The 12781-nt window shown below is 37.0% G+C and overlaps 2 protein-coding genes and 1 pseudogene across 3 annotated transcripts; all 3 read left to right on the forward strand.

Annotated features, from left to right (window-relative positions):
- Positions 1 to 634: 634 nt before the first annotated feature.
- Positions 635 to 9198, forward strand: LOC145635526 (derlin-1-like). Of its 2 annotated transcripts, XM_081686826.1 has the most exons (8): positions 635 to 840; positions 4014 to 4149; positions 5096 to 5169; positions 5526 to 5619; positions 6926 to 7054; positions 7163 to 7323; positions 8227 to 8382; positions 8761 to 9198. In XM_081686826.1, exons 1-7 carry the CDS (start codon positions 824 to 826, stop codon positions 8366 to 8368), a joined length of 753 nt encoding a protein of 250 aa, XP_081542952.1. In that variant the 5' UTR covers positions 635 to 823; the 3' UTR covers positions 8369 to 8382; positions 8761 to 9198. The 2 variants fall into 2 exon arrangements, with proteins under 2 accessions (XP_081542952.1, XP_081542951.1); XM_081686825.1 differs by lacking the exon at positions 8761 to 9198 and having other exon boundaries at positions 8227 to 8694.
- A 65-nt stretch (positions 9199 to 9263) lies between these two features.
- LOC145635525 (class V chitinase-like) lies at positions 9264 to 10898 on the forward strand. Its single transcript, XM_081686824.1, has 2 exons — positions 9264 to 10335; positions 10717 to 10898. Exons 1-2 carry the CDS (start codon positions 9264 to 9266, stop codon positions 10737 to 10739), a joined length of 1095 nt encoding a protein of 364 aa, XP_081542950.1. The 3' UTR covers positions 10740 to 10898.
- A 422-nt stretch (positions 10899 to 11320) lies between these two features.
- LOC145637739 (25S ribosomal RNA) lies at positions 11321 to 12313 on the forward strand (annotated as a pseudogene).
- Positions 12314 to 12781: the final 468 nt, after the last annotated feature.

Here is a 12781-nt window from a genome sequence, read left to right on the forward strand (position 1 = left end):
GTTATATTTTAGTGAGTACAGATTAATTGTATTTGTAGAAGACAAATACTCTGAATTAGTGAAGAAACAAGTAAGAAGTGATGAAGAAGTATATGATATTACAACGAATTTGCCTTTAAGTTGGAGAATTTCTGATGTATATAATCCCAATTTTATGGTTGTATGATAAATGTTCATTTCTAATATATTAAATGTTCAATTCTTTTTTTTTTGACATGTTCACTTTTATTACTAAATGTTCATTTTTGTACCTGTTCATTTTTATTACTGAATATTCTTTTTTTTTTTATGTGTTCATTTTTCTAACTAAATGTTCATTTTTAAGGTCGTGGTCTAGCAAATTTATGATTATATGATAATCAGATTCATTTTTAATAAATGATCATTTCCTTGTAACATATAAACTTTTTAGTATTAAATGTTCATTTTTTTATGTGTTCATTTTTTGTTATTAAATATTCATTTTTTTTCATGTTCATATTTTTTAACTAAATGTTCATTTTTTATTTGGGCCGCGCGTTTTGGGCCTCACTTGTTGTAGCTATTAAGGCCCAATTTATTGACCCACAAAAATCGCAAATCCGGCCCACTACAACGTGGTCAATACTCAATGCGTTAACAAACAAAATGCGTCAACAAAGTCTTTCATTGCGAAGTTTCTGGGTTATGATTAAACCAAAATTCTGTATTTCCTACATTCAATTTCTTCTTTGTTAAGCACAATTTCTTTCTGAACTTTCTTCGGATACAATTCAGAAGTTTTCCGAATCTGGGGTTTTGCTCAATTTGACAAATTTTCAACTCATTTGGTGGGTCATCATCAATGTCTTCTCCTCAAGAGTACACCCTTTTTCTCTTTCTTCATTTTAATTCGTAATTTTATTTGGTATTGAATTGTGTTTTTGATTTATGGGGGTGTTTGTTGATTTATTTTGATTTCTGGGTTACCTTGATTTGGGCTAGAATGTTTGATTGAGTAGATTTTTGTGTTGAAATGTTGAATTTGGGGCATGAAATTGAATGCAATTAAAGTTACTTTTTAATGCGGTTGAATTGCAATTGATGTTATATTAAATGTGACTGAATCACGTTCTACTGAGAGTTTTTAGGTTCTCCTTTTGTTCGGGTTTAGTTGTCACATTACTAGTTCATGTTTCGTTATGAACGATTCAATGTGACTATTAATTCTGGACAGGATATGTAATTATAATTCCGAGATACTGAAAGAAATTAGTTAAATTGGAATTTAGTGGGTGTTGAAGTGATTTCTATGGTTGTGATCAGTTGTATCTTCTTTTCTTGATTGAATTCTTTGAGCTTCGAAAGTCTTACTGGCTTACTGCTGCTGCCAGTATCGTAGTATGAGCATCAAGATTGCCCCAGCTTGCGTCGTTTATACACTTGCAAAATTGACATAGTTGTGCTAGGAGGCTTTTGGACGAGCTTTAATCAAACAGGATGAAATAGTTAATTTCACTTGTACATTAGTTTGGTTCATCAGAGAATTTTAGTTTCTCCACCTTAGAAAAAGATGCCATTCTAGTTACTCTAGACCGTCATAAATAGAATCGACCTTTTATTAGAAATTTTCGTTTATGATCGTGCTCTCCATGGTATGCTTACCTCCAACTTTGTGTAAAGCTCTGATGATGACTTATCGAATGCAAGTTGAAGATACTTATGAAGATGTTATACACTTTTTGAGGTTCAACCTACCATATAAGTTTTCTTGAAGGTGTACAAAAAATTCTTTTAATGAAAGTCTTGGATTTGATCAGCAATTGGAGTGTGTGTCACTTATAGTTGCATTGCTGAGCTAGTAGATGGAGCATCAGTCTGGTATTACTCTGGTTTTGTCTGCAGTTTAAAACTAACCTCTAGGCTCTAGTAATGGCTGTTTAAGAACTTTTTTTCCCAAGAGACCCTTATCAATTCAATTATAAGCCCTCGAAATAATTTGGTTGTGGCCTTTTGTCTAAAATAAATGACGATGGAAGCTGAAGAAAACACACACATATATATTTTTTATATACTCCATAGTGGTTTGAGACAAAGTCAGAAAGCAGAATGTGGTTATTGAACATTCTGTACATGGTTACCACTTTTATGATATATTGATATTTGATCCTTCATCAAAAGGTTTTCCTGCTAAAGTTTGAAGGGTCAAGTAAAAATTTAGTGAGTATTTTTATCCTCTATCTTCTTAAATTTTCTCTTGATGTGATTTTTGTAAGCTATATCATATTGACATTAGTTCATGACATGATTTGAGTACTTCACGTCTGATAATTGTCAATTTGCATACTTAAAGGTTAATCTATTGGGATTTGTCAAATAAGACGTCTAATGGCTTATTGGTTCATACAGTAAGTATTTATTATAAAGAATCTTACTCTCAATACTTGGAAAAGTTTCAACTATTAGGAACATGAACACCATCTACCATAAACATTTGTAAGAAAATTTACTTGAATACCTGAGTTTTGCAGAGTCTTGGCAGTAAAAGACTAACAGTTGAGTGTGTTCAACAGTGGCAGTCACACTTAAAAGTAATGGTGGTTGTTGTGCTAGTTTTTGTGTAAAACTGAAAGTAGTAGTTACTGTCTTTTTTTTTATTGCTGTGTATGGTTTGTCTCCCTCCACTCGCCCCAAAGTTTAGCTTCACAACTTTTTCTTAAAGATTACAAATATTTTGTTTAACACTTCTGAGCAAAGTGAGATTTTTTAAGCTTAACTTCTGCATGAAATATTGAAAATTAACCAGATTGATTAACTCTTGCTTCAGAAGGCTTACTGAGCTTTTTGTTTGAACATAAGATTGCTTTGTGGTTATGTACAAATCTTTGCATGTATATATATATATATATATATATATATACTACCTCCGTTAAGTTTTATTTGCAACTTTTACTATATTTGGATGCTTAGTATTATTTGCAACTTTCTCAAATCTTTCCCTTTTTAGTAAGTTTTTTTGCTGGAAATGTCAATATTGCCCTTATTTTAAAAATTAAACATTCACTTAAATGATTAATTACAGTACACTAACAAATTAATTTAGATCTAACAACTCCCAACTTGGCTCTTTCTCTCTCCTCTCAATCACAACCTCCATTGATTTCAACTCCGGCAAGCACTAGCAGCAACGTCATTGTGGCTATGGTGGTTTTGCGGCAAGAAGGGAAGCAACACACATGTGTTCGTGTATTGGATGATTTTCGTGGGTTTGTGAGTATTCTGGGTTTAAGGGTTTTAGTAGATTTGTGGGCGGTTTCGGTGATTTTTGGTGGGTTTGTGGGTGGTTTGGATGATTTTCAATGGGTTTATGGGTGGTTTCAGTGATTTTCGTGGGTCTTGTGGGCGGTTTAAGTGATTTTCGTGGGTTTTGTGGGTGGTGTCGATGGTGTCGGTGTTGGTGGGTGGTCTAGATTTAGGTGGTGTTAGGGGTTTCAGTGGGGGGTTTTGCTAGTGTAGATCGGTGGTGTAGGCCGGGTTTAGGGTGTTTCGGCGGTGTCGGTGGTTGTGGTGGCCCGGGTTTGGGAATTTCGGTAGTATCGATGGTTGTGGTGGTCTGGGTTTGGGATTTTTGGTAGTGTCTGTGGTTGCGGTGGTCTGGGTTTGGTAGTTTCAATGGTTTCGGTGGTCTGGGTTTGGGGGGTACGTGTTGGTGGTGGTGGCTAGTCTGGTTTAGGTGGTGGCTGATTTGGGTGGTTTCGGTTGTGGTGGCTTGGTCACATGGTGAGTGGCTTGGGTAGTTTACTTATCATGTTTAATTTATCTCTCTCCTCCTTAATCACAAACCTTTCATTCCATAATCACCATTATGAAATTTTGACTTGGGATCCGTGTTGCACCTCAAAGTTGCAAATAAAACTTAACGGAGGTAGTATATATATATATATATATATTTCAGCATTTGGTTTTTCCATCATTCTGCTGTTAGGCAAGTTTTAACCTGTTATAATTATTTTTGTCCTCTAAACATACTTCTCTAATGTTCATGTTCTTTTCAGGTGGTATAATTCACTCCCTCCAATAACCAAGGGTTACGGGACTCTGTGTCTTTTGTTTACCACAGCATATCAACTGGGCGCTCTCAATCCTTACTATATTGCATTGCTGTATGGAAGGGTTTTCAAGAATTTTGAGGTAGATTTCACTCATTTCACATTTCGTCGGTCGCACCCTGTGCTTTTTTATAGCATGCGAATCTTTATTGATCACTAACATAGTACTCCCTCCATTTCATATTGTTCTCCTCACTTATAATATTTTTGTTAGACAAAGTTGGTCAAAGTGGTAAGAATAGTATGAAGCTGAGGGTTTACCAGCTATTCAATTCTGCATCGTGTTTCATAAGCATTGAAAATTTCCTTGTCCCCCCCACAAGTTGTTGCTCCTGACTTATCTTTTCTATTTTTTTATTTTAACCCCAACTTCACAAGAAGTCGTGGCAACTGGCACCTGTGAAAGGGGTTGAAGGTTTTGAGACTACATGTTGAATTACTGGGTTGATGTGGGGTTTTGTATCTAAATGGGGATGAGATGGGCTTAGTTGGGCGGTCCTAGTTCCGGATGGATAAAAGGGGCTTGTAGGTGTGGACACTTTTAGATAATTGATAATTGGGGCTCCAGTAACCATCAAGGTAGAGGAGCACATATGGAAGAAGGATATTGGAGATTGATGAAGCAGGTTTGGGGGGGGGGGGGGGTTGGCACCGTGGAAATGGAGAATTTTTATTAGATCTAAATTGTTGTTTGGGGAGTTTAAACACTATTTAGTTCCGTTTAGCTTTTTACCAAGGCAAGTTTGATCTCTAGCATTTTGACATTGTCATTATGTCAAGGTCAAAGTTAAATACAGCTTTCCTCGAGTTCCTTTACTTTGTCATACAGTTCCAGTGGCTTACTTCTCTTAACCTTGCCTTTTTGTCTCTATTTTTTTTTTAATGTAATATACTTACTCATAAGCATACTGGCTGTGACCAGCAGAAGATTTGATTTCTTTAGTCATTGGCACCTTCATGCTTCATTTCTCGTTGGCTGTACCTGATTGTTAGCTATTACTTTTTTAATGATCATACATTGTAACCAGGTGTGGCGGCTCTTTACAAACTTCTTTTTCCTTGGTGGGTTTTCTATCAACTTTGGAATTCGCTTGCTAATGATGTAAGTAGAATGGCTTGTTATAAATTGAAGCAGAGTTACTGTGTTTTTCCCCTGTCTTTTTTTCCTCCATTTGGACCTTGTTTTGGGCTGGGGGTCTTGTTAGTGATTAAATGTTGCCACAAAGCATGGAAAAGGGAAACTCTGTTTGGTGCTAGTTTTGATTTCATATGCCATTTATCTGATCTATTTTTTTTTTTTTTAAAATAATAATTTATTGACCAACTGATAGCGAGACAATAGCTGAGGAAAAAAATGTCCTGTAACTTATTTTCCTCTACTGAATAAAGACTTCATATTCACTTGCCTTTAAAAGTTAAAAAAGGCTTGGTTTTTAATTTTTAAATTTTGTGTAACAGAGCAAGATATGGAGTTCAATTGGAGCAGGGACCTTTTCAGAGGCGTACAGCAGACTTCTTGTGGATGATGATATTTGGAGCTTTAAGTTTGTTGGTAAAAGATACTTGCATTTTTCAATAATCTGTTTTTGTTGGAATATCTTGTTTTCATTAAAAAGTTGGTGTACCAAGGGTTAATGATTTAATGTGATAGATTACTCCCATATAGTGTTGCAGGGTTTGTCCTTCTGAATCACAGAGAGGGCTTGTCCTTGTGAATTTTAGAGAACTATCTATCTAAAAAATAGAAAGTTGAGTTGCTGAAGTTGATGTATAATAAAATAAGCATAACACATCAACAAAAAAAATAATAATTATAAATAAGGTTTTTAGGCTAGTGCAATGCATAACCAACTATTAGGTAGTACTCTGGAACCATGTGTTTGGGTTCTGGACTTCTGGTACATGAAATTAACGACCTGAAGCCTCGAAATTAATAGCATATACACTTAATAATCTAGATTTTTTTATTCTGCATACTTTGCATACACGGGGGAAAGATTGAATGTGTTATTTTAAGGCTAATGGATTTTTCATATAATTGATCTGAATTGAGCTAGCTGATTTCGTTCTCTTCACCTCATAAGATGCGTTTAGTAGTTTTCTTGAACTGTTGTTATTTTGATAACAGCAGATGTAACTGTTGTATAATTGATAAAGAATTCGGTGTAGCCATACCCACATTAGATAGCATTCTTGCAATTAATGTTGCTGGACCTTGTTGATTGACCTTCCAGCTACTCTTGTCAGTACCCTTTCTTAATGCTATTACATTTATAATTATGAGCCAAGAACTAATTTGACGATAATTGTTTTTTCTTTTTCGTCGTCTGTTTGTTTGGAGCAATTCATTATTTTACCTTCACTTTTAGTGTATTTTCGTTCTGTTACCTAAAGTTTGAAGATCTCATTCTACCATTTGACATTTCCCATATCTGTTGTTCATCCTCTTATGCTTAACAGTCATTAAGTCTAGTTAATTATTAGTCCTTTTTAAATTTTTAACTGTTAATGTAAGTATAAAGATGATGTTTTGTATTCTTTTTTGGGTAGCCATTGATGTTGATTTTGTCTTTGTGCTAATATAGTTAGCACTCTTAGCAGAACTTAATACTTTTGTTGGGAGTGGATATTGAAGCTCAAAAATCAATGTATTGGGATGATAAATGCTCTCTTTATAATAAAGTAATTTACCAATAAAATTCTTGTTTCTTGGTATTATTTTCCACCTGCTTGCTGGTTACTTTGTCTTTTTTGCTTATGTGTTGTGGTTGCTAATTGTGTCCTTTTTGAGGTCTCATAGTCTCATGTCAGTCTTTGTTTTCACTGATTATCCCTTTTTTCATCTCTATGATTTCTAGGCATTATATGCCATACCCTTCTTTGAATTACCTTTCGGTGGAATATCGCTTGTCTTCATGCTTCTCTATGTATGGAGTAGAGAATTTCCGACTGCCAATATCAACTTATATGGCCTTGTCACACTAAAGGTAAGTAGAACATTTACTGGTCTTGCGTCCTTATTCTTGTTTTCTTCATGCTCATTGCTTCACAGGTGTAAATTATTTGCATGTATTGATATTTGTTTTGCCTTGCAGGCATTTTACTTGCCTTGGGCGATGCTGGCATTAGATGTTATTTTTGGTTCTCCTATCTTGCCAGACCTTCTTGGAATTGTTGCTGGGCATCTGTATTATTTCTTGACTGTACTTCATCCTCTTGCTGGTGGAAAGATGATTCTGAAGACTCCTGCTTGGGTGTATCCTTTCTCTAAATCTTTCTAGGTTATAGATCATATTACATTTTGCATTTAGCTGAAATTTAGTCTTGGCTAGCAAGTTATGAAGTAGCAACTTGTCACACTTGATTTTTCATCTTTTGCATCTGGTTTGTGTAAATAGTTAGGTAGTTGACAACTTAGTGGTCTTAAGAGCGAGTCCTATGAAAATATCCTTTCCGCATTGATCTGTCTCCTTTGCTAATATTTGCATCTTATTTCTCCAAGTTGACTTTCTAGCCTCTTAAAATTTCTTATATACTTGTATACTACAGAGGGATTTGCATGAGAATGAGGTATTTGATCGTAAGGATGGAGGAGGAAGATTTTTATGGATGACAATATGGAATAGTCACTTTTGGTTCATGTAGTCGACCCCACTTATAGGATTAAGGCTTTGATTGATTGATTGATAGTATACTACAGAATAATTGATACCATTCTGCGGCTTTTTAATGTTTCAGCCATATAAGCATGCCCTGTAACCAATACTAATGCTTTTACACCAGTGTTTGCTTTGCTGGTTGTACCAGTTACATGATTATTGCTTTATTCTTTTATGCTAGCACTTTTGTGAGACATGCTCTTCTTGTCTCATAGCGGTACCTAAAGATTTAGAGATTGATAGTATCATCGGTTGCTAAAATAGGTGACATGTTTTATGTAACATATAGGTTTTCTTGGCTACTATTTATAAATAGTTCAAGATTAACTTTTTTTTTTTACAGTACATATTTTGGTTTCTTTTTATGCAGTTTTTAGTGATGGATATAACATTTCTTGCACAATCATTGATTTCATGGTGAGATGGTCTCACAATATGATGGAAAACCTACTTTATCCACTTTTTTCAAAGGAAATTCCCTTAACTGCCTTTTATTACAGACGTAAGATAGTTGCAAGATGGAGAATTGGAGCACCAGTGCCCACCCGTCCAGTTGCAGGTGCTGGCAGCCGTGCTGCCCCAGCTCAGCCAGAGAGAGATACAGGTGTTTTCAGAGGGAGAGCATATCGTCTCAGTGACTGAACACAGGCCTGCAGGTATAATCCAATACAAAATGATACCGTTCGAACTCTTCGAAGCTTTTCCTTAGACGAGCAACAATGATTTTATTCGAAGTTTTTGGCAATCTAAAGCAAAATGGTTAATGTCTCACTTTTAACATTCCTCGGAGGGAAATGAACATCATACATCAATTGCCTTAATTTTAAGGAATGAACATAATCTAGTTCAGTTGATCCAGCTAGTTGTTGATGGATGTATTTGAAATTATGGATTAGCAAATGAAAAAGTCTTCCTGCTCCTTTGTTGTTTTGAAATTATAGATTAGCTAATCAACTACTATTCCTATACTCTTATGTTCTTAATCAGATAATTATAGAAGATCATCTGATTTGAGCAAATCGATCATGTTTCAGGCGATTCTGGAGTTATTTATTCTCTTAAAAAGTTTTGAAACTCGGTCGATTTCAGGCTGAGATGATAATTGAAGAAGCAGTGACTTTGAAGATAGTAAGGTTTTGACGAGAGGTAACAGGAAAATAAATAAATACGGAGTAGATAAATAAAAAAAATAACAAAGAAAAATATACGGTGTTTCAGAAGTACATATTAATGAGGAGTATAGGATTGATTATTTTGACTAGGTCATTAAAAGATTAAGCCCAATTACCTTAGGCTTGGGCAAAATCATTTTCTTGACTTTAAAATCAAAATATCAACCATTAAACGACAGCATATAAAACGTTAACATTTTCATCTATTTTAGTAGAGGGTGGGTTTGGCAGGATGCACTTGTCTCTGTTATTGGTGTCAAGATTTTCCACATCCACTTTTTTAAGGCTACATTTTTCTTTAGTATGGCCTATTTATTACTCCCAATTAAAGCGTTTGTTTGATCTCAAAACATTATCAAACAATAATGGCTTCTCTTAAGATTTTGATCGTTTCCTACATTACTTTACTTTCTCTTTTCCAATTCGAGTTTTCGAATGCTAATGTTAAGGGTGGCTATTGGTCTCCTGATGATGGTCTCGAAGCCTCAGCCATCGATTCCACTCTTTTCACCCATCTCTTTTGCGCCTTTGCCAACCTTAACTTACAAACATACCAACTCACAATTTCTCAGGGATGCCAAACCTTCCCTCAAACCATCCGCCGAAAGAACTCGGGGATCAAAGCCATCTTATCCATCGGTGGAGGGAGCGCAAAATCCTCTGATTACAACAACATGGCTAGCCAACCTAGTTCTCGAAAAGCCTTTATTGACTCCTCGATAAGCCTTGCTAAGAGGAATGGTTACGACGGGCTAGACTTAGATTGGGAGCAACAGTCTAAGAAAGAAGAGATGGACAACATGGCAACCCTCTTAACCGAATGGAGGGCCGCAATAAAGGCTCAAGCTCCGAACTTGATCCTGACCGCGGCCCTTCGTTTCACACCTATTGCTAATTCCGTAGCTACATTCCCTGTCAAAGCCATTTCTGATAACCTAGACTGGGTGAATGTCATGGCTTACGACTTTTATGCACCCGGTTATGGTCCGCCGCCATATTTTACTCATCCTCATGCGGCCCTTTATGATCCAAGCGGCGCCAAAGTGAGCGGAAGTGATGGGATTAAAGCTTGGATCAAGGCGGGTGTGCCGGCTAAGAAACTCGTGTTGGGTGTCCCCTTTTACGGTCACGCATGGACTCTGGCTAACTCAAATAACAATGGTATATTGGCACCAGCCACTAATAATGAAAACACTTTGGTTCCGGAGGGTACACCTAAGTATATGGAAATCAAGCCGTTTATTAGTAAAAATGGTGCAAAGGTTGTGTATAATTCTTCTTATGTTTTTAATTATTGCTACTCCGGGACGACTTGGATTGCTTACGATGATACACAGGCCATTGCTACCAAGGTTGCTTATGCCAAGAGGAACGCCTTGAACGGGTATTTCGCTTGGAAAATTAACCAAGACCTTAATTGGGCTCTTTCTACAAAAGGTATGTTCAAACTTCAAAGTTTCTAGGTTTTTTTTTTTTTTTTTTTAGTGTGTTCATTTTAAGTGTCTACGTACTTAGGCTATATAGGTTGAATCAATAACAATTGGAATTTTAAATCAGTAAAATTCAGTAACCTTATTGGACAAGCATAGCATGATTAATTAGTAAAACATAGTTTAATGTTTCGATTTATCTAAAGCAAATTAAATCGAAGAGAACATGATTTAACTTGACTCGTATATACATGTAATGTGTAACTGTGCAAGAGTTATGCTTATGCATAAATAAACAGTGTATACATTTCAAATAATGTTGTTGATGCTTATTATTGACTAGAATTAAGAAGGGCTAACTTCAAGTAAATTTATTTGAACATTGCAGCTTCACAGACATGGGGATCATAGACGACGAGTGCCATAGTAAAAGATCGAGAACAAGCATACATGGGAAATAAGTTTAAATAAAATGTGCTCAATATATATTATGTAGTACAGAGTACTTTTTTTTAATTGTAATCAGTGCTGTATAATAATATAATAAACAAAATAAAAGGTTTACGTTTACTTGAGTTGTATCCACTATACTCTACTCTTTACTACTTACAAAAATTACTGAAGACTTCATATGATTCATGTTTTCTTTAATGAAATTCCTTAACTGCTTTTTTTTGACAACCGTAAGATGGTGGCATGACAAAGAATTGAAGCTTCAGCACCCTTCCGTTCGGTTTGAAGTTAATTAGGGCGTTAATTTTTCACTTAAAATGTATTGAAGATAGATTGCCAACCGGACGGTTGAGATAGATCGATCGATGATGATTAACAAAATTCAATCAAGTGCGGGTAAACGACGGGAGTAACTATGACTCTCTTAAGGTAGCCAAATGCCTCGTCATCTAATTAGTGACGCGCATGAATGGAGTAACGAGATTCCCACCGTCCCTGTCTCCTATCCAGCGAAACCACAGCCAAGGGAACGGACTTGGCAGAATCAGCGTGGAAAAAAGACCCCATTGAGCTTGACTCTAGTCCGACTTTGTGAAATGACTTGAGAGGTGTAGGATAAGTGGGAGCTTCGGCACAAGTGAAATACCACTACTTTTAATGTTAGTTTACTCACTCCGTGAGTCGGAAGTGGGGAAATGCCCCTCCTTTTAGATCTAAGGTCCGCTTTGCGGGCCGATCCAGGCGGAGGACATTGTCAGGTGGGGAGCTTGGCTGGGGCGACACATCTGTTAAAGATAACACAGGTGTTCTAAGATGAGCTCAACGAGAACAGAAATCTATCGGGTGGAACAGAAGGGTAAAAGCTCGTTTGATTCTGATTTTCAGTACGAATACGAACCGTGAAAGCGAGGCCTAACGATCTTGTAGACCTTTTGAATTTAAAGCTAGAGGTGTCAGAAAATTTACCACAAGGATAACTGGTGGCAGCCAAGCGTTCATAGCGACGTTGCTTTTTGATCCTTCTATGTCGGCTCTTTGTATCAATGTGAAGCAGAATTCACTAAGTGTAGGATTGTTCACCCACCAATAGGGAACGTGAGTTGGGTTTAGACCGTCGTGAGACAGGTTAGTTTTACCCGTGTCGCAATGGTTATTCAACCTAGTACGAGAGGAACCGTTGATTCACACAATTGGTCATCGCGCTTGGTTGAAAAGCCAATGGCACAAAGCTACCGTGTGCTGGATTATGACTAAACGCCTCTAAGTCAGAATCTGGGCCAGAAGCAACGCATGCACCTGTCGCCCGATTTCCGTCCTACAGTAGGGGCTTCGGCCCCTAAGGGCACGTGTCATAGGGCTAAGCTTGCGTGGTGGATGCGCTGTGCAGTGAGAGCCGCCTTGAAGTACAATTCCTACTGAGCGGCGGGTTACATCCTTTGCATACGACTTAAATACGCGACGGGGTATTGTAAGTGGAAGAGTGAGCTTGCTTCCACGATCCAATGAGATTCAGCCTTATGTCGCTTCGATTCATCCCCCCTACCCTATTCCCTAAAAACACCTATATATTGGAAAACGAGGTTAGCGTTGCTTCTTATATGCTAAAAAATGCTAAGTAGTGGATTGAGACAAGTGACAAAGCCAAAGTGTTGGGGTGTGGGATGGTGCAAGGGGTCTTGTGGCATGTGCACAAGACATGTGCACCCAAGGACAAGGCATACAAACAACTAGTTTTGTCATTTGAGGGTATGCCATCGTTGCCTTAAGACATGGTGATTAAGGATGAATGAGATGGTTCTGGGCATCATCCATGACTCCCAAGGTCCTTTGGGAACCCATGAAAGTACTTGGATTCATAATCTTTTCGGGTGAAAAAATGATGTACGGAAGCCAAATTTGAAGGCTATAATACACGAAATCGGAGCAATTTAGTAGGTGTCCGGACCCGGTGTCATAAATTCACGGAATTTTACGGGATGCATCCCGAGGTCATATGACGT

This window comes from Chenopodium album, chromosome 6 (genome assembly GCF_948465745.1).
Source record: "Chenopodium album chromosome 6, dcCheAlbu1.1, whole genome shotgun sequence".
In the NCBI taxonomy this organism is placed as follows: Eukaryota; Viridiplantae; Streptophyta; class Magnoliopsida; order Caryophyllales; family Amaranthaceae; genus Chenopodium; species Chenopodium album.

Bases quoted from the DNA above. Each gene is read 5' to 3' on its own strand.
- LOC145635526 (XM_081686826.1), top strand. The intron at 5,170-5,525 runs GTAAGTAGAATG...TTTGTGTAACAG, and splicing joins GGAATTCGCTTGCTAATGAT to AGCAAGATATGGAGTTCAAT. The intron at 5,620-6,925 runs GTAAAAGATACT...TATGATTTCTAG, and splicing joins TTGGAGCTTTAAGTTTGTTG to GCATTATATGCCATACCCTT.
- LOC145635525 (XM_081686824.1), top strand. From the start codon at position 9,264: ATGGCTTCTCTTAAGATTTTGATCGTTTCCTACATTACTTTACTTTCT. The intron at 10,336-10,716 runs GTATGTTCAAAC...TGAACATTGCAG, and splicing joins TTGGGCTCTTTCTACAAAAG to CTTCACAGACATGGGGATCA.